This window comes from Sus scrofa, chromosome 2 (assembly GCF_054392235.1).
Source record: "Sus scrofa isolate SSC_HxYL_T2T_F1_AM1 chromosome 2, Sscrofa_HxYL_maternal_Yorkshire_Landrace_v2.0, whole genome shotgun sequence".
NCBI lineage: Eukaryota > Metazoa > Chordata > Mammalia > Artiodactyla > Suidae > Sus > Sus scrofa.
Genome location: NC_139384.1, coordinates 118,757,688 through 118,779,317, shown reverse-complemented (window position 1 = coordinate 118,779,317; position 21,630 = coordinate 118,757,688). Strand labels below are relative to the sequence as shown.

The 21,630-nt window shown below is 41.7% G+C and overlaps 1 protein-coding gene and 1 long non-coding RNA gene across 4 annotated transcripts in view; one reads left to right on the top strand and one right to left on the bottom strand.

The window, feature by feature from the left end:
• LOC146405659 (uncharacterized) overlaps positions 1 to 2,741 on the bottom strand; it is a 117,209-nt gene extending 114,468 nt beyond the window's left edge. For all 3 annotated transcript variants that reach the window (XR_014838453.1, XR_014838452.1, XR_014838454.1), the window contains exon 1: positions 2,695 to 2,741. This is a non-coding gene — a long non-coding RNA (uncharacterized LOC146405659). The remainder of the gene's footprint in view (positions 1 to 2,694) is intronic.
• Positions 2,742 to 6,204: 3,463 nt separating this feature from the next.
• Positions 6,205 to 13,603, top strand: LOC146405658 (uncharacterized). The gene is made up of 4 exons (XM_085011723.1): positions 6,205 to 6,209; positions 8,689 to 9,445; positions 11,001 to 11,248; positions 12,987 to 13,603. Exons 1-3 carry the CDS (start codon positions 6,205 to 6,207, stop codon positions 11,112 to 11,114), a joined length of 876 nt encoding a protein of 291 aa, XP_084867849.1. The 3' UTR covers positions 11,115 to 11,248; positions 12,987 to 13,603.
• Positions 13,604 to 21,630: the final 8,027 nt, after the last annotated feature.

Genomic DNA, 21,630 nt, shown 5'->3' with positions numbered 1-21,630 from the left:
ATTTATCCCCTGTAATCTATTTACACTGCCACTTCCCAGTGTACACAACAGGCTTAGCACATCCTATCATTCTACTTGGATTGAAGCAGAAATGACCCAACATCTCCTCACTGCCATTCTAGGCCCTCCCTCCAATTCGTTCCCCCACAGATGATTTTACCAAAACACAAATTTCCTGGGGTCACCAGCCTCTACTTAAAAGCATTCTCTACAGTCCTCAGAAGAGACCAAATTCTTGAGTGGTCCAAGCGTAGGTATCCAGCCTCATCTCACTCCATCCTCCCCTTAATCCTCCTTAGTTACTTGATTTCACTCTGTTCCCTTCTGTTGCAGGGCGTCTGCACAAACTTCCCTCTGTGGGTGGAGTGGAACGCTCTTCTTCCCACTCTCTCTCAAATTCTCCTACTCATGCTTCAGGTATCAATCAAGTGTCACTTCCTTGTTATATAAACCCACAAAACCCTACTGCTCTATTCAGAGTATTTACCTCTGTTTGTAACTATGAAATTATTAATTTCTGTCCTTTTTTTTTTAAATTAATGTCTGTCTTCATCTGGAACTCTTTGCTCCTGGATAGCACATGAATGTTTTGCTCACTCTTGAATCTCTGGGGTTAAGAATGGGGTATACAGCTGGCAGTGAATAAATATTTGTTGAATAAGTGAAAGAAGGCATCCGATTAGGAACCAAAGAGATAGAAGTCAGTGTCAAATATACAGATATTAAAAATTTCTACAAGTACTCAAGTAAAGCTGAAGACAAAGAGATTAATGAAAATCTATAATATGATGATGAGCTGATATTAAAACAGAAAGAGAGAGGGAAAGCCTAGGGCAATGCAAATTTTGCAATGGCACTGACTGTAGACTGGAAAAGAACAGGACCAAGAGATCCTATTTCATTAAGGAACTAGAACTGGTTCAAACAATTTACTAAAAGTACATAGTTGTGACTTAGGTAATGACAGTAACTAGGTGAAAGGTTACATTTACATATCCTATTAACAACTCCTTGACTCATCAGTCTCTCTGGAAACATTCATCTATGCAAATAAACCATTCAAAAACTTTCCTTCTCGGCATTGTCCTTTATAAAAATTCTCCCCAAAGTCCTTAGTCCCCCAGAAAATGTTTTAAAGACATTTCACTCTGGTCGATTAGGCATACACGAATAGCTAAGCTAGGCAAGGGCCATGGAGGAAATGGCTTATAATACCAAGAACCCACTCTGCTCCTGATTAAAGGCACTCATGTGCGACTTGAGAAATGTACACACTAAAAAGTTCTCAACACCACAGGAAATCATGGGTTAAAGGACAAGGCCTCATTTGAGACCCTCATTGTTACTGGTTTAATCACCCAACACTAGAATCCATATAATTTGAAATTCTCTGGGGGAAAGAAAAAGCTTATTAGTTTATTTTTATTTCCTTGTTTCAGGCTTCTTTCAAAATAAGATGAAACACTGACGTGCATGAAAAGCAATCTGGTATCATTTCCTTTCATTTGAACCCATCAGTGACTCATGCCATAAACAGCAAGTCTCCTGCATTTGTTTGTGAGGAGGGCACACCAGCAGTTTCAACTGCATACTCCAGTCTTACAGAAGCTAGTTTTCCAAAGATGATTTACCACACCCTGCCTGAGAAAGGACAGCATGAAACTGATGAAATTCTGATCTTTAAAAATACAGCAGACAGTGTTTATTTCCAATTTCATGCTGTTTGTATGAAGGCAGGCACAAGGAAATGCAAGCCTGAAGCAGGAGTTAAGAACTGTGGCAAACAAAACAGAAACAGAAAAATGAAAGCACACTGAACAACTGACGTAACCATACTTAGGGGAGCAGAGGAGGGCAGAGTGTAGGGGAATAAACAACCTTTTTCACTCTTGCAGAAATAAGACATTTTTTTAATTCACTATTTTAAAAAATAAGACATTTAACAAAGTAGCATGGAAACACTAAATTGAGTAAAACCTCACTAACTCAGGCATTTATGTAAGAGATGCTACATTGCTACAAACCCTAATAGCACCTGATTTTGGCTCTTCCAGAAGTTACTGAAACTTGAGAAGGAGTATCTGTGAAAATAAGGGTTTGCTAGTGCAATTAGTAGTGTAAACAAGAGGTAAATGTATAACCCACAACAAGTTCTCTTGAAACACTAGAGACACATCCAGTTACATGCAAACAATCATCACTGTATTTCAAAACTGACATATCTCTTTATAAAAGCTTTCCTCAAAATTGTTCTAAAAGGTAACAACCTTAGCACTTACATAAGAACTTAAAAATAGTAATGGGCAATCTTTAAAATACTCTAAAACTCAGATTTTAAAAAATATGAATTAGATTCATATAAGGAAATTTTTTCATATAAATCCAACAGATAAGTACTAGTTTAAAGCAAATTTCTTCTGGCATTAGGTAAATGAAATTCATGATATCTGAAATTTTTGAAAAGGCATTTTGACCCATGGAAATACCAAGTGGTGTTATGATTCTTCCATAAGGATCTCCACTTTATTATTCTTTAACATTTCTACAATTGTCCTTTGTTTAATGATGTGACTAACAGTCAACTGCACGGTCAACGTAGGTAAAAAAAACTGTCCTTTTTGGTTGCAGCAGTTGTTGGAGAATAAGAAATAATAAGAATAAGAAATGACAGAAAGAATGTTGTCTTTCACTTACCAGTACTTGTGGTCCATGCCTTCCTCAAAATAAGCTTTCCCCAACACAGAGGGAAGCAGAACTGCTGCCGTTGTTTTTTTTTTTTTTTTTTTTTTTTTTAAGGGCCGTAGGTGTGGCATATGGAAGATCCCAGGCTAGGGGACTAATCGGAGCTACAGCTGCCGGCCGGCCACACAATGCCAGATCCAAGCTGGGGCTGTGACCTACAGTATAGCTCATGGCAATGCCGGATCCTTAACCCATTGAGAGGGGGCAGGGATCAAACCCGTGTCCTCCTGGATACAAGTCGGGTTCATTTCTACTGACCCACAACCAGAACTCCTCTGCCGTTTTTAATGTTTCTTAGCATTTCCCCCTATCTCTGCTGTGTCATTTAAAGTTGTGCCATACCATACTCCTGTGTTTTTGTGTATGTGGGGTTTGTTTTTGTTTTGGGGAGATTTGTCTTTGAGTCCAGTTCTCTCTTTTCTTGAGGCTGTCCTCTTAAACTTCCCAAACAAGAGACGTGGAAATCTTGTTCCTGTTCTCATCCTTTATGTGAGTGCAGGCAGCACAGCTGGGTTGCAGCCGGTGCTGCCTGGGTGCTGTTAGGCTGGCTGTGTTCCAGAACCTCGGTGTGAATGTGTCACTCTTGTCCTTTCACGTTAAGCCTGGCTAGTAGATGAAGCTGAAGACAGTGTTCAGAAGTTCAAGCTCCTCTGAGCACAGATCCCCATCTCACAGTCACACATGATTTTGAGGAGTGCCATATACATGGAGAACTTACACTACCACATGGCCCAGTCTTCAACTGACATTTCTCTATTTTTTCTCCAGAAGGTATGAACTAAACACTGTACTAATTATCCAAACTGAAATATTTCCCTTGTATAAAGGAACTCCGATGAACCTAACACAAAAAGAATCATCACTTGTATGCTGTCATAATCAAAAACCTCTGCCTCTACTCATCCAAGAACACAAAAAATCTGAAGCTTTAAACCTTCTGTGATGATGGGAATGTTCTTATATCTGCTCTGCCCACAACAGTAGCCACTAGCCACATGCCACTACTGAGTATTTGAAATGTGGCTGGTGTGACTTAGGAAGTAACATTTTTTTACTCGAATTAATTGAAACAACTCTAAACAATCTGGTTAGTGCCTTTAAAAAATTGTGAAGAATTTGCCTACTTGCACGCTAACAAATAAGCATGTCATAGCTTCACGGATGCCAGTTCACAGAATGAGATTCCTAGGTCAGAGACAAAGGATTGCAATACTCACAGAAAAAGCAGTAGCATTAGTATCAGCATGCTTCTGTCAGTTCTGTGAAGCCCAATTCTCATCCTATGACTGAAAGAGGGTAGACAATACCTACACATTCAATGATTTGCATTAGAGAAGGGGAACCATGAGCCTAGATACCCAAATCTTTTACAGTGGACAGTAAACCTACCTTCCCTTTGCTCCATAGAGGAAGGCTACCTCTATATTCCATGGCTATATGCTACACAAATGTCTTTGAAAAGAAAGTCTACATTGAAAATAGTCAGTGCCTCTGCTCACAAGATGTGCAGAAACCTGAGTGACTAATTGAAAGTTAACTCCTAACAGTGTAGGTTCATACATATCTCTGAAATCCACTCATCTCCCTCTCTTGTTAAAGACCCTGCTTCTAGAGATATTTATTTCTTGCTAAGACCACTGCAAAAGTTTCCTAAATGGTTATCACTACAGCCTCTTCCTAGGCATTTTCTATACAGTAGCCAGAATGTACCTTGTAAACACAAATCTAACCATGTCACTTGTTTCACCTCTGTTGTCATCCACTGCTAAGGGATTAAGCCAACCCTCCTTAGCAAGTCCCACAAAGCCCTGAATGACATGGTTCTGTCCCTGCCTGTGAACACTTCCCTTGCCTCTTCTTCTAAGATGCCTCTCTTTAGCCACACTTTTCGTTTAATAAAATGCAGAGTTCACAAAGTTGTGGCCCTGGGGTGAATACCAACTACAAAATGTGTCTGGTTTGGCCCACACACTAGTTTAAAAAACATTTGGGCCATTTCACATTTATGAAATACGAATTTTAAGCTCCTCTTTAAAAATCATGGCATCTGGCAACACTTGGCCTGCATCCCAACCTGACAACACTTGGCTGGAACTGAGTATCTACTGTTCCCTTTAGACAAAGCTTGGGTTCTCTGGTTGCCACACCTCTCTCTCCTGCTCTCCTTACTTATTTGTTTGCATTATCTACCTAACTTCCATTATAAGCATCATATTCTGTTCCTCTTGGTCTGGAACATTCTTCAATCCTCCAACTTCTTCAGTTGCTATTACTCATTCTTCAAGTCTGAGTGTACTCACTGGGAAGTTTTCCCTGAACACCATCACCCCCTAATTTGGATGAAGTGATACCTTGTAGGACACCCACACATCCACCATCCCCTGCTGCCTACCTTCTGTGGTTCTCTGCATTACTCCACACACAAATCGCATATGATTATAATTTTCTATTTACAAGTCTGATCCTTTCCCAGACTTCTAGGTCATAAGAGGGTGACTATGACTGTCTCGTAACCCATTGTACGCCAGTGCCTAGGAAAAGGCCCAACACTTAGTAGGAGCTCTATAAGTACTGAGTAAATAAACTGAAAAGTCATTAAAAATGGCTAATTCAAAATATCGAGGGTGGTGGTGTATTTATATTTTTATGTACTTAGCGATTTTTAAAATTTGAACTCTTTAATTATCATTCCCTTACCCCCAGAAAACTGAAATAACTACTTGAGTAATAGGTAAGTAATGAGTAACAGTCAATGGGCTAAGCACTTCACATGGATTAGTTCATTTAATCCTTACGACAGTCCTTTGAGCCAAGTACTTCCTTCATTCCCATTTTTGAGATGAAGAAACTAGGGACTTGGGAGATTGAGTAACTTAACCAAGGTTACATAACTAGTAAATGCCTGGCAGGACTCAAACCCAGACCCATCAGAACCCAAAGCCAATATACACAATTTGTAAATGTGAGATTTTTTAACGTGCCCTAGATGATAAGAAAGCACACAGGGTAAGGAGAAATCACAGAACTATTTACCAGGCAGTTGAAATTATAGTTCTACTCCTGCTTCTATCTGTTCAACATTGGATAAGATGAAGGTCTTATTCTCTAAAGTAGATTGTAGGAGATAAGATGATGGAAACTTCTCTCAGGAAAACTGACAGCACAGACACCACCAACTTTATTCAGAGCCCTTCTTTTCAGCTATTTGTATGTGGTTTCCACAACTAGCTTTTACTGCCTAAAGGAGTTAAAGGGGAGAAAAAAGCTCTTACACTCACAAGAAGCTTTCTGCCTCAATATTCATAACTATTATACAAAACTACACAGTTTCAGGGCAGTGACATGGTATCTTTAATCTCATTTCACAAACAGGAAAAAAAAAAAAAAAAGGTACAGAGCAATAACGCCAAGTGTAAAGTTAACTTCACAACCCTCAGGCTGCCCCTCAACCTGTCTTGCCTCATGCGGTAAGCTGAATTAAGCTCTCAAGGCCAAGTATTGGTATGTACAGCCTAAGAAATTCTACACATACCAGCAGATGGATGAATTCTTTCTTGAAGTAGAAAAAGAATCAGAAATGTCACCAAGTCACACCAAATACAATCCAGTTTGGTCAATCATTTCCAAGTGGGATTCTTGCCAAATTTTTGCACCAAGCCAAATTTTTAAAAATGGTTTTCAAAAAATGTCTCACTAAGGATATTGTAACTTTTTAAGCCAATTTCCAGAATCAATCTGGGTCTCACTAGGCCATTAAGTGTTCAAGTTTCATCTTTTTAAAAATATTACATTCAATCTCTGCATCTTTTCCAGGCATTATAATAAAAATTTCTTTCTCAAGGAGTTGAGAAAAAAATTGTGTTGACACCATAAATTTGACTTACTGATATTAGAATTGAAATTTCTACAGCTTTTAACATTTCATCGCTACATCATGGACGATTTTCTGAGCTTTCATTCTAAAAACACAGAATTTAGGAGTTCTAATTATGACAGTAACCCCACTAGGATCCATGAGGATGCACGTTTGATCCCTGGCCTCACTCAGTGGGTTATGGATCTGGAATTGCAGTGAGCTGCGGGTGTAGGTCACAGACTCCACTCGGATCTGGTGTTGCTATGGCTGTGGTGTAGGCCAGCAGCTGCAGCTCAGATTTGACCCCTAGCCTGGGAACTTCCATATGCTGCAGGTTCAGCCCTAAAAAGCAAATAAGTAAGTAAGCAGAATTTAATTTTTCAAGTATGCCTTCCATTTGATGAAGTGAAATTTTAGTTCAGAAAACGCCGATATAACTAGTTATTTGTTCCAATCTATTAAGTACATTCACCAAATAATCACCTTAAAGGGCCTTCAGTAAATGTATTCTTGACACCATTTTACTTTGCCATATACAATTATTTGAATATATGTGATGTATAAATAAAAATATGAAATAAAAAGATTACTCTCTAAGATAGATTGGAAGTCCCTCTAGGTCAAGGAATGTATTCTACATCTGTCTTTTAAAAGCACATAGCACAATGCATTGCACAATACAGGAACTTATGAATTGCCTATTAAATCAGCAATTCATGAATGACAGGCCATAGCTATTTAACTTCAAATCTAAAGCTGACTTTCTTAGTCTATTTATTTGCTTTCTTCATAAAGTGCACAGAGTGGGGCTAACAATGCTTCTTGTGCCTGTGATTGTAAACTGAAAATTTACAAAAAATAGAGCACATATAGTTTGAGCTAAATGTCTGAACTTATTTTACTAAAATAAAACAGTTCTACTTTCTGAACTGTTAAAATTAAAAGCAAATTTAAATTTGCACTGGAGTTCCTGCTGTGGCCCAGTGGAAACTAATCCAACTAGTAACCATGAGGTTGCAGGTTGGATTCCTGGCCTAGCTCAGTGGGTTAAGGATCCTTGGATCCCTGGCCTAGCTCAGTGGGTTAAGGATCTGGCATTGCCTGAGCTGTGGTGTAGGTTGCGGACAGACCTCGGATCCTGCACTGCTGCGGCTTAGGCCAGAGGCTGCAGCTCTGATTCCACCCCTAACCTGGAAACCTCCATATGCCGCGGGCACGGCCATGTAAAAAAAAAGGTAAATTTGCACTTAGAATGGAAAAGCGATTGTAAAGATTGGCAAATATCTGAAGCAAGCACAGTTCTTATTTCCAAAGACTTGTGCCAATAACGATCTTTTGCTATTTGAAATCCTGTGACCACAGAAATAGGAAAGGTCCATAGCTTTGTACATCGGGTTGGGTGAGGAAGAGACGATTTCAACTCTGAATATTAATAATCAGATCCAGAAATACAAACAAAGCTATTGGCCAAATCATCTAAAGAGACATAATTATGTCTCACACGAAGGACCACAACTCAGAGAATTAGAACACTGGACATGCCGTCAGGCACCTTTATGAGACCAGATACAATGGCTCAAAATTAAGTAATACACTGAGATCATCCCACCGGATCGTCACAAGGACCCTCAGCGGTGGGAAAAGCAGACCCGCATTTCACAGATGAGAACGTAAGGTGTCCAAAAGGATCGGGTACAAAGGCTACACCCAACAAAGGTTGGGTGGCTGAAAGCAGGCTTAAATTCCCATTTTCCAAGTATCTAAGTAATGGATACTTTCCATCTGGCCTCTGCGATCGCCCTTTGCCGGCGTACAGGGCCGGCAAAACTGCAGGGAGGAGAGCAGAGCTGGGCAAGGACGCGAGAGAAGAGGAGAGGGAATTTCCATAGCTGCCCGGCACTCGCTGATAATCAACTCGGGTCGCTACTTGGCTCCAGCCCTTCTGCCCTCCCAGCGGCCCCAGCTTGCACCCCAAACTTGTCTCAGGGGAGGGCGGGAACCGGGGAGCCTTTCTCCACAGTACGGAGAGTTCCCCAAATTGAGAAAAGAAACGGCGAATGAAGAATTTTACCCACAGGATGAGGCGCAAGGAGAAGTGCGAAGGTGAGGACAGGACGGGAGGCTGACCCCTCACTACTAGCCAAGGCTGTGGCGGTGCCAAGGGGGACTCAGAAAGATAGACTAGAAGTTCCCGAGACCCTCCCTGGCCGCGGCTCTGGAGCCCGCGCGACCCCAGCTTCCCGGGAGGAAATCAACCACCGCCTCGGGCGCCGAGAAGCGGAGGGAGCTGAGGCAGCACGATCCCCCGTCCCGGCCCAGCATCAGCCCAACTTCCTTAGCCCCCTTCCCGGCTCCCACCCTCACCCTTGCCTCGACCGCCCGCGGGTTGCGGCAGCGGTGGCGGCCACGGCGGCCGCGGTACTAACCTGCGCAGCCCCGGGCACAGTCCGGGACGGAAGCGGGAGCCTGCGGGCGGCGGAGCGGAGGGCGCGGCGGGCGGAGTTAGTTGGTAGGCTCCGGCTCTCTGGGCGGGGAAAGGCCGAGCACGCGGCGGCCTCGGCGGAGGGGGCTCTCTCCTGGAGCGCGCGGGGCCCAACCCCGTCCGCAGTTCGCCCTCGGATAAGGGGTTCAGCTCCCAGTCCCTCCCCGCGGGGCGGCTCCGCTGTTGCCGGCCGCCCCCGAGCCCGCCCCGTGCTCGCGCCTCCGCTCCGCCCCTGCCTCCTCGGGCGCGGGGGCCGCGGGGGTTGGGAAGGAGGTCCCCGCAGAGTCAGCTCCCGGTCGCGCGCAGCTTCCCGAGGTTTCCCTGCGGGATTCGCTGTCCTGGGTGTTTGGACTCACGTGTGGGCAGTAAGTGGCCGAGAGCTGGAACTATCGCCGGGGGAAGGGGGTCAAGGCCCGGCCTGAAAGTCTCCCTTTGCTCCGCCCGAGTCCCAAGTCCCTAAAAGCAGCCCTGCCAGGTGGCCACGCCGGCTGCCCGGAGAGAGGCCGAGGAAAATGTCGGACTCTCCCTCCGCCCAGCGCGGGGCTAGGAGGATATTTCCCAAAAGAATCAAGGACCCCCTACCTCCTGTTCCCGCCGCAGGTTGGGGGACTCCCGCAAAGAAAGTGTGCGGAACCGGCCAGCGGGGCACCGGGGTTGAACCTGTGGAAAAAGTGCAATTTCCTTTCTGCCCAGTCGCTGGATTCTGGCCACCTCGCTCATGGCTTCGAAGTGCTTTCCTGCCCTCACCCCAAGCCTGGCGCCAGAAACCCCCTTTCCTAGCTTGGCTTCCCACCTCTACGTGTTCCTTTTGCGAGGCCTTTTTTCAGCTCGCAGTGCGCTCAACGCGCACACTCTTAGCGCTTCACCCCTAAACTGCAGGCAGGGAGCCCAGAAATCAACTCCCTCTCTACCTCATCCCAAAGCAGGGCAAAACAGGGAGCCACGGAGTTGGTAAGTTCCAGCCGAAAAGGTTTATACTCAAGTGGCTTGGTGCTGTGCTTTACTGACCCCACGCACAAACTGATACGCGTTTAATTCAAGGGCAGGTGTTTGCTACTGCCTTTACTTCCCCTCAGGTAACCTCTAGAGTGTGTTCAACGTGACTTTTCATTCCCCAAACCAGCCACTTCGCATCTTCCAAAATCCTATCCTCCTTTCCCCAACTTCTCCCAACCAAACGACCGGCAAGGATATCCAGCTCAGTGTTCTGGTTTTTCCAGGCGCTTTTTCCTTCTGCAGCCCTTGGTTTGGGGGATGGGGGTCGGTAGCGTGAGAGGAGGGATGCTGAAGAAGATGAGGTAGAAGCCAGTGGAAGGCAAGTAAGGAAAATGAGAACCTACAAAGAGCGAGAGAGGCTGCAATGAAGGAGGCAAAAGCCCTCCAGCCATAGAGGAACTACCAGAAAGAAAATTCATTTCTCTGCAGGGAAAACAACGATGCTTGCATTGGATAGATTGGAATATCTGGACTGCCTCCCATAAAGAATTTTCAGCCAGAGATGGAGAGTCAAGGATACACTTCAGGACCTAGCGCATGCCTTGACCCGCCCCTCTTCCCAACCTAAATTCCACAGAAGGCTGATGATGCCAAGCTCTGGCCAGCGATGAGAAATTCATTCTGTAGTGATGTTAGCTGACAAATATAAGAAAACAGAGCTGGGTCTTTACAGTGGATGGGAAGTTATTTTGTTTAGGCATCCCCTGAGGTACTTCTCTCTCCCTGGCCTGAGCTATTACCTAAAACAAGCAGTTGAGACCCTCTCTTAAGTAAGAAATCACTTTTGGTGAGAAGAGAAGGAAATGGTGAGGGACAGAAGTCCTAAGACTGGTGATTGTTATTTTTAAGTTCAACTCAGTTCATTTTTATGTCAAGGTAATTTTCTTGTTCAGTGGGTGACCACCTTTCTACCTTAAAATGCAGGAGAATGAGGGACACTTCCAAAGGTACTTGATGGCAAACTTCTCTCACACCCTCAATGTCTTGGTGGGCGTGGCTACAGCCTCAGCTGTGCTGACCGAGAGCCAGTGTGCCTGAGGAAGCTACCACCAAGCCTGGATGTCAGACGTTACAGCCTCAGCACGTCCTACCCTGTGTGCAGTCCAGCCACTGAGTGCACAAGCATAATGTGTATTCATGAAGTGAAGCCAAACTCGCCCACCATTTCGCAGGTGAGAAGTCTCCTTTCTCCTGGCCTCAGGGCTCCACCCACCTGAGGCTGGTTCTACACTCTTGAAGTGTCATTACAAAACCAGTCCTGAGTGTTCCAGTTTTTCTGTTACAAAGACTACTTCCAATTTAATTATAAAATCTCCTTTCCTTCCCATATTTCCTCTAGAGCAAAAAAAGGCTAAGCTGTTGAAAGTTCAAGGGGCTAGAAGAGACTTGCCTGAATAAAAAGTTTCTCTTCTCACTAGAAAAAAAATCGTCTCTGAAATGGAACCTTATTAAACTTAAATCCTTTCTGAGTATGGTAATCGCCCTGTATCTATTAGTTATTTTAATTTTATATCAATAATGGACTTTTACGGAAACTCACAGACATAGAAAACAGACTTGTGGCTTTCAAGGGGGAGCAGGGGAAGGAATAGGATGGACTGGGAGTTAGGCGTTAGTAGACGCAAACTATTACATTTAGAATGGGTAAGCAATGAGGTCATACTGCATAGCATAGGAAACTATATCCAATCTCTTGGGAAAAAAACATGACAGAAGATAATATGAGAAAAATAATGTGTGTGTATATATGCATGTATGACTGGGCCACTTTGCTGTACAACATAAATTGGCACAACATTGTAAATCAACTTAATTAAAAAAATATGTGCAAGGGAAAAAAAAACCTAGAATCTTATTGTGAAAAGCGTCCAGTTAGTTGATAGGGATAAAGAGTCTAGTTTTCCCCAAGGAAAAATTCTGGTAGCCCTCCTGCCTCCGAAGAATTGAGAGAGTTTATTTACAGGCAGCAGAATTGGTCTCAGGCAGTGTTAAAAGTAGATGCAGGTGGACATTCTCCTATAAACCTCCCCTTTTCTAAATGTGCCTTCATAGCAGCCTTTTTCACCTAACATTGCCAGTTCTTCAAGCCAATTCACCTCACACAAAACTGTTGGGGTCTCAGATACTATTGCCTACTAGTGTTTGTTTTGGAAAAGAGTAGCATTTGAGCACAAATAACAGAGTAAAGGAAGATCCATGGAGACTCCTTCCTGTACTCCTTATTTTTAAATTTTTCTGGTGGTCATTTCATTGTAAAGATGAATCTAATGGACAGAACTTATCCTGGGCAGTTTGGGGAATGTGCTGGCCCATAGGCTTCCCTGAAAAGAAATAAAAGTATACCCTTTCTCATTAAACAGCACTTCAAATAAGATATAAGAGCTCCCAACTTTTATTGAGAACAGGAAGTTACCTTCAAATAGTAGAATAAGACTCAAATTGGTTAAATCAAACAGTCAAATTTGCTTATGCATATTCAGAACGATGAGAGAAAATATTAATTTCAATTTACTAGTCATAAAAAAGCACCTTGTGGGCCACATAATGAATAGCCCCATGTTAAATTAGTAATATATGTTTGCTCTTTCGCAAATAAATTTTCCTCTGAAATATAGACATCTGTCATGGAGTCAATTATCTTGCACAGCATGTGCTATAAAAGCACATAAAAGAAATAATAAACTACATTGCTTATTTGAAAGTGATCAGGAATATGTAGCTCCATGCTGGCATGTCTTTAATTTCATGGTGTTAAGAAAAAACTACAGGAGTATGAAATAGCAAACCCTTTCCTACTGGAGTACTAATTCAATTACCTATCATGATATATATAGGAGGAAACATTTTTCCCATTCACTGACAGAAATTCTATGGGACTATTTTCTTGTCTTCCTCTACTAACCCTTGCAGAGAAAACGTGAATATGAAGTTTCCTTTGAAAACAAAGGGATCGCCACACTCTGATCAGCTCTGGGGTGTACAGAAGAACAAGACTGGAACTGGCATTCTAAGGACATAAATTATCATTTAAATGAGGCTAGACTCTTATGAAATTTATGCATCAGACCTCAAGATATGAAAAGTGCAATAAGAGGTAGTTAGGCCAAGTCCAACTTCCTTGATGTAATGCAAATGTGAAACCTTTCTCTCTTTCTTTTCTTGGGCAAACTCCCACTCTCCCCTCTTTCACTGCATGATGCACACATAAATAAATTACCAAAATATTTTTCAGAAAGCTCTGCCAGGTTAAGTGCACAGAGCCTTCTCAAGTACTTCAAATTACTTTCTCTTGTCGCACTTTAAAATAGACTTGAAAAAAAAATTTTTGAGAGGAATATTTTAATAGCTTCCCAGAGAGTAGAATGTGTTATCATTATAGTACAAAGGGCATCATTCATTTTTAATTCTTAGCTCCACAGGTGTTCTCTGCCCAGACCGTGGTTGACACTTAAAGGGCCTGATTATGATTCATATATCCCACATTCCCTAGGGATTGGTCCATCTAATGTCACACAATCCTTTATTCAGAGGAGAAAAATATATCTTGATTCTAGTGGCTAGGCATAGAGATTCTTGATCCTAACAACATTAAAATCACTTGGGAAGCTTCAAAAATTGTGATGCATCAACCCTGCTTCACACCAAATGATCAAGACTCTCTGGGGGTGGGACCTAAGAATAGATGTACATTTAATTACCTAAGTGGTTTTTATGTGTAATCAGGGCAGCCCACTGGTAGAGTATAAATACCCAGAAAATAAAAACAAAGCCATTCCTGCTTAATATGCTATTTAATATGAGTTCATCTACCTACTAGGTGCAGTTTTTTACTTTTTTTTAATCAAGAAAGTTGGGGGAGTTCCCGTCGTGGCGCAGTGGTTAACGAATCCGACTAGGAACCATGAGGTTGCGGGTTCAATCCCTGCCCTTGCTCAGTGGGTTAACGATCCGGCGTTGCTGTGGCTCTGGCGTAGGCCGGTGGCTCCAGCTCTGATTCAACCCCTAGCCTGGGAACCTCCATGTGCTGCGGGAGCGGCCCAAGAAATAGCAACAACAACAACAACAAAAAAGACAAAAAGACAAAAAAAAAAAAAGAAAGTTAATAATTTGTTCTAGCAATGTAAATCTTTCATACCAAATTAAGTTCACTTTATCTAGCTTTCTGGCTAAGATAGGAAGGCTGGCTCACAACGAAAGTCTATGACTTGCTCTTATTTTGGAGGATATTGTTCCTAAAATCAAAGCCATGGATCACTACTGAAATCAGACTTGGGGGAAACTGAATCTTATAAGTCTTAAATTCCCACAAGTAATACCCTTGAGCTATTAAACCATTATCCAATTTAGCAGTTAAAAAACAGACACATGTTATAATTAATTCTATCAAGTCCAAGGTTTAGAAGCAAAATAATTACAAGGTCAACCAGGATCATCAATTTTATAGGGATTCAGCGCTAATGAAGACCGAAATATTTGATTCCAAAAAAAAAAGAATGTAAAAATGCACCCAGCAATAGCACATATAAGTAGTTAATTCTTTGAATATGCCTGTGGAATGTAAATAAATCTAACCCCACTAGAGAATACATGAAAAATGTCATATATAATATTACAACATAAGCTATGAAAGCTTTCCCCATACCTAATTTAGTATGACGGAATAAGGAGGAGTGAGGTGGAATGGAGGCATATAAGAAGGATCAATTAATTGGAGAAGTTGAAGAGGGTAAAATACTCGACTGGACAGTGGAGATTACAAGGTCAAGTAAAGTCTAAGTAAACAGTGCTTTTTCTGCAATCCCTTTTTTGGAAAGGTTACTCAAAGGGTGAGGAGTCAGTAAGGCAGAGACAAAGTCTACAAGAGCCACTGAATCACTGGAAATTTCTGAAAATCAATGTCTCCAACACTGCTCCACAAATTTTGATTTATTTGTACATGAGAAATTTAACCTCTTACCAGACGGACTGACTTAATTTCACAATAACAAGTGGGAATCCCACATTTTTCAAGTGAAAAATATACAAAGATTTATACAAGTAAATGAAAATAGAAGGATGGGTAGACTGAAAATAGTTGAGTGTATGATCTCAATTTTGTTGAATATGAAAAAAGTGCATTATATTTTTCTGGATTTTCCAAAATAAGTGTGTTAGAAAAATGATCAATGTTATTTTAAAAGGCATAATTCGTACCCTTTGTCATAGTATTCTGTTTCTTTTCAGTGACTTGAAAACTGAAAATGATGTACATTTGCTACACAAATAGTTTTCTTTCTCATCATATTCGTATTTTATTTTCATTTTACAGCTGTAGATTTGCATCTCTATTTAGGTTCTTAGTGGGATGGCATGGAGATTTGGTTTCTGTAAGAAAACCCCCAGATGAATGAAGAATGACATAGATTTCCCAGTCATACTTAGAAGCAAAAGAAAAAAAGATTTTTGATTTTGTTTTCAACATGAATAGAAAAAAATACTTTTCAGAGCAGCATACAGGAAGTCAGAATACCTGGTTCTCATTATTGTGTGCTTGTTGCTAATGAGTTATATGGCATGTACATCAGTTCTCCTTTCTGGGTCTCATTTTTTCCAATACACAATGAGGGACTGGCCAAGAGAACTGAAAATTTTCTTCAAAAATAACATAAGATTATTTCATGAAAAAACACAAAAATTCATACAAGGAGATTAGACTCCTATGTTTCTGAAATATTGATAGCTATAACAAACTATTTTATGTCTGCATTTTCTTTCTTTTAATTGAAGTATAGTTGATTCATAATGTTTTAATTTCAGATATACAGCAAATTGATTCAGTTTTATATATGAATATATATATATATATATTATTTTCCAGATTCTTTTCTAAGTTATTATAAGATATTGAATATAGTTCCCTGTGCTATACAATAGGAATTTGTTGTGTATTTATTTTATATATCATAGTGTGAGTCTGTTAATACCATACTAATTTATCTCTTCCCCCATTTCTTCTTTGGCAACTGTAAGTTTATTTTCTGTATATGTGAGACTATTTCTGTTTTGTAAATAAGTTCTTTTTTTTTTTTTTTTTTTTGTCTTTTTGCCATTTCTTGGGCTGCTCCCGCAGCATATGGAGGTTCCCAGGCTAGGGGTTGAATCTGAGCCATAGCGGCCGGCCTACGCCAGAACCACAGCAATGCAGGATCTGAGCCATGTTTACAACCTACACCACAGCTCATGGCAACACCAGATCCCTAACCCACTGAGCAAGGCCAGGGATCGAACCTGCAACCTCATGGTTCCTAGTTGGATTCGTTAACCACTGAGCCACGACGGGAAGTCCTAAATAAGTTCATTTGTATCATTTTTTTAAGATTCCATATGTAAGTGATATATGATATTTGTTTTTCTCTGTCAGATTTACTTCACTTAGTATGATAATCTCTAGGTCCATCCATGTTCCTGCAAATGGCAGTATTTCACTCTTTTTATGGCTAATACTCCATTGTGTATATAAACACCACATCTTCTTTATTCATTTTTCCGATTTAAGACATTTAGGTTGCTGTCATGTTTTGGCTATTGTGAGCAGTGTTGCTATGAACATAGGGGTGCATGCATCTTTTCAAATTAGAGTTTTTGTCTTTTCTGGATATATGCCCAGGAGTCAGATTGCTGGATCATATGGTAACTCATGTTTTCTTTTTTCTTTCTTTCTTCCTTTTTGTATTTAGGGCTGCCACCACACATATGGAAGTTCCCAGGCTAGGAGTAGAAACAGCTGTAGCTGCTGGCCTACAGCACAGCCACAGCAACACCAGATCCGTGCCGCATCTGCAACCTACACCACAGCTCACAGCAACACCAGTTGCTTAACCCACTGAGCGCGGTCAGGGATTGAACCTTCATCCTCATGGATACTAGTCAGATTTGTTTCCACTGAGCCACAGCAGGAACCCCTGTTTTTCATTTTTTAAAGAATTTCCATGCTGTTCTCCACAGTGCCAGAATTTTCTTGATGCTTCAGAAGCCATGTCCTATGCCTTGCGTTTTTAGTAGAGTATTGTGCTGGGAGGATGCTTTAACGGGCATTTATAAGTTCCTAAAATACAGGCCTGAACGTCCTGAAAGGACACCTGAGACACTGAATGTCTGAATACTTGAAGCAGATAGGGAGGGACTGGTCATTTGTACTCTGGTCAGTGGCAGCCACCTTGCTCCCACAGCAGAGCAATCAGAGAGAGATGGTCAGTGGGGTCATTGTGTAGGGACACAGGAAGTGGACTCTGTGAAATGGCAATAGCTAGTATCCAGGTTTGTTTCCCTGTCTGCATTGTATCCATTTTTTCATTCCCATATCCTGGCTTTGCTGAATTTGGAAGAATAAAGGGAAAGGTGTGGGTGAAGTCTTAGGGAAGAGCTGGAGTGACATCTATAATAGTCACAGCAGTGAGCAAAGGATGATAGCATGACCTACAGAGTTTTACTCAGGTTTCATCTCTCTGGTTTCTTCTTCCATCATTGAATCTTTCTGATCAACCCTCATCTTCAAAGTAGATGAGGAAGGCAGGAGGGTTGATCAGAAAGATTCAATGATGGAAGAAGAAACCAGAGAGATGAAACCTGAGTAAAACTCTACTGTTTCTTACATTGAAGTTAAGGAATGCAAATGAGCTTAGAAGCTGGGAGTAACTCCTGGGCAACAGTCAGCAAGAAAACAGGGTCCTCAGTTCTACAACCCCAAGAAATCAAAATCTGCCAGCAACTTAAGTGAGCAAGAATATGGATGCTCCCTTGGCACCTCTGGAAGGGAACACAGCCTTGCCAACATCTTGATTTTGTCCTGGAAAGACTTGCTTTGGACTCCTGACCTACAGAACTGTAAGATAAAAAAAATCTGTGTGTTCTAAGCTGTTAACTGTCTGGTAATATGTTACATCAGTAATAGAAAAGCAGTCTACCCTAGATTTTGAGTGGAACCTAAGACTTATGCCTCTTCATCTTTGACTCCTGGTACCTTGCACAAGATTGACATTTAATTTGAATGAATACAGATGAAGAAAATAAAATAAAAAGGGGTAAGGGAGAGAGGGAGTATTTTAAGTTCCTGGACCCCCGTTTCAGTGTGTGTGTGTGTGTGTGTGTGTGTGTGTGTGTGTGTTTGTGTGTGTGTGTGTGGTGTTCTCCACATCAACAAGCAATTCTCAGTCACCAGCAATTCTGACACTATGCACCCAGAGATATCATCAGATTCCTCAGGTAAAGAGCTCAGTCTCACAAAACCAGCTTCCACTTCATATGCCTTCACAATCCCAGGTTGGTACTTGTTCTTCTGACTGACCACTAACTGGCTACAAAGGGAGATTCTTACAATGCCCTACAACTCAGGATGCCAGTTGCGAGTCCAGGTTGCTATCTGTACTTCTGACCAACTGGCTATACATCGGAAGTTCCCACGACTCTCTCCTTGGTTTCTCTTAATTTGCTCAAGTGGCTCACAGAACTCAGGAAACCCTTTATGCACTAGATTACTGATTTGTTTTGAAGGATGTTAAAGGATACAAGTCAACAGTCAGATGGAGAGATAAATAGGGTGAGGCTGTGTCTGGAGGAGATTCTGTCCTTGTGGAGCTGAGGGCTAGGCAGGTGGAACATGGAAGTTCTCTGAAGACCCTCCTTTGGGGGGTTTTGTGGAGAGTTACAAGATGATGGATTAATAATCATGATTGATTAATTCATTGGCCATGAGGTGAATGAAATTCCAGCCTCTTTTTTTCCCCGGAAATCAAGGAGTGGTACTGAAATTTGGTTCCCCTGGCAACCAGCAGTCAACCTTAGGTACTTTCCTAAAGTCTCCTGATTAACATAAACCAAATTGTGGTGGAAGGAGCTTGTTATGAAGAACAGGACACCCATTTCACCTTTATGACTCCGAAGCATTTTCTGGAACTGAGGACAAGAGACCAAATATTATAACGAAAGATATTCTCATTGCTTTTATCACTCAGGAAATTCTGAGGAGGCTGGGAGCTATGAGCCAGGAACTGTGGATGAGGACCACTGTTTTGGGGTTATCTGAATCTATGACTTTTTTTTTCTTCTTCTTCTTCTTTCTATGGCCACGCCTTCGGCAAATGGAAGTTCCTCGACTAGGGGTCTAATTGGAGCTGCATCTTTGATCTACGGCACAGCTTGCAGCAATGCTGGATTCTTAACCCACTGAGCAAGGACAGGGGTCAAACTTGCATCCTCATGGACACTATGTGGGGTTCTTAATCTGCTGAGCCATAATAGGGACACCTGAACTGTGACTCTTGCATTGAAATTCTTAAGACCCCAAATAAACACATTTTTTAAATTTAATTTAATTTAATTTAATTTTATTTTATTTTATTTTATTTTATTTTATTTTATTTTATTTTATTGTCTTTTTGCCTTTTCTGGGGCTGCTTCCTGTGGCATATGGAGGTTCCCAGGCTGGGGGTCTAATTAGAGCTGTAGCTGCTGGCCTAGGCCAGAGCCACAGCAACGCAGGATCCAAACCACGTCTGCAGCCTACACCACAGCTCACGGCAACACCGGATCCTTAACCCACTGAGCAAGGCCAGGGATCAAACCCACAACCTCATGGTTCCTAGTCGGATTCATTAACCACTGCACCGTGATGGAAACTCCAATAAACACTTTTTTAATTTGTAACCTCCTGAATTATTTCTTGGTTAGCACTTTGCCACCCAATTTAAGAGGTAGAACACTGCCAGAACCTCAGAAGGCCCTACATGTTCCTCCTCACGTCACACATTCCTCCTTTCCCCAGAGGTGGATAGCACTGATTTTTTGGTCATTCCCTTACCATTCCTTATAGGTTTTCCACTTTTGGATGTATTCCTAAACAAAACATTTTATATATATTTTTGAAATTTATAAAAATGAAATGCCATTAAAACAATTCACAAGAGAATTGAGGTATGTATACAAACATAAATATATAAATACATTTAAATGTGTATTATGTAATTAACAAGATTATATATTATTTTGGGTTTTTTTTTGTCTTTTTGCCATTTCTTGGGCCGCTCCCGCGGCATATGGAGGTTCCCAGGCTAGGGGTCGAATCGGAGCTGTAGCCGCTGGCCTACGCCAGAACCACAGCAACGCAGGATCCGAGCCGCATCTGCAACCTACACCGTAGCTCACGGCAACGCCGGATCGTTAACCCACTGAGCAAGGGCAGGGACCAAACCCGCAACCTCATGGTTCCTAGTCGGATTCGTTAACCACTGCGCCACGATGGGAACTCCCACAAGATTATATATTAAATTCGCTTGTGAATCATCTTTTCTTCCAGTCAGCATTATGGTTTGGTGGGGTTTGTTTTGTTTTCTTTGCTTTTTAGGGATGCACCGAAGGCATATGGATGTTCCCAGGCTAGGGATCAAATTGGAGCTACAGCCACCGGCCTATACCACAGCCACAGCAATGTGGGATCCAAGCCACATGTGTGACCTGCACCACAGCTCATGGCAACGCCGGATCTTTAACCCACTGAGGGAGGCCATGGATTGAACCCGAATCCTCATCGATCCTAGTCGGGTTCGTTAACCACTGAGCCACGAAGGGAACTCCTTGATATGGTGGTTCTTACATGTTGATGGAATTGTACATCACTTATTTTCATTGCTCTTTGTGACTAGGTTTACAATGTGTTTGTTCTATTCATAACGAATATTTGAGAGATTTCAGAAATGTTACTGATATAGATAATACTGTAGCACACATTCACATCCAGGTTTTCTAATGCATATGTGAAGAGTTTCTTTGGAGACTACACTAAGGAGCAGAATTGCTGGGACATGCAGTATGTGCCTCTGCAGCAGTACCAGGCAATGCCAAATTGTTCTCCAAAGTGGTTGCTCTAATTTCACCCTTAGTACTATTCTGAGTTTCTTAAGTGGTGTTTCTGCCTCTACTTTTTCCCTAAATCAGTCTATCCTGTCCACTACTGATAGCCTGGTCTACCTAAAATGCCACTTTCAGCATGTTTTCCTCACATCCTAAATTGCTAATTTTACTCTATCAGCTTAATGCCTACATCAACAAATCCAAATTCTTTTGACATTTTTTCAAGGTTCTTTTGACTTCTCAACGAAAATTTTTTGTGCTAAATAGGCTGATCTTTGTAATTTTTTTCCCTTAATGCATGTTCTTTTTTGCTTCTGAGCTTTTGCTGCTAAAACTCCCTGCCCAGAATCTATCGCATTCCTCTCTGCTTCCTAAGTACTACCCATTCTTCAATGCCTATTGATGTATTTGAAAATCCAGTTGGCTTTATTTCATGCTTCCTGACTCAGGCAGCCTCCCATCTAGTAAATAGAAAGCACTTTGAAGAGTTGTACAAAATGGAAGGTTTTTATAGAAGGAGAGTGGGGTGAAGAAGTTATTGACAAAAGAAAAGAAAGAACTGTTTCAGGCTAGGTCACCTTCTCTTAGGGAAAAGATGAGGTCTACCATGCAGTTTACGTCTGTCTTTGAGTGATGGTGTTGGCCTTCATGACAGATTATCTCTACTGAT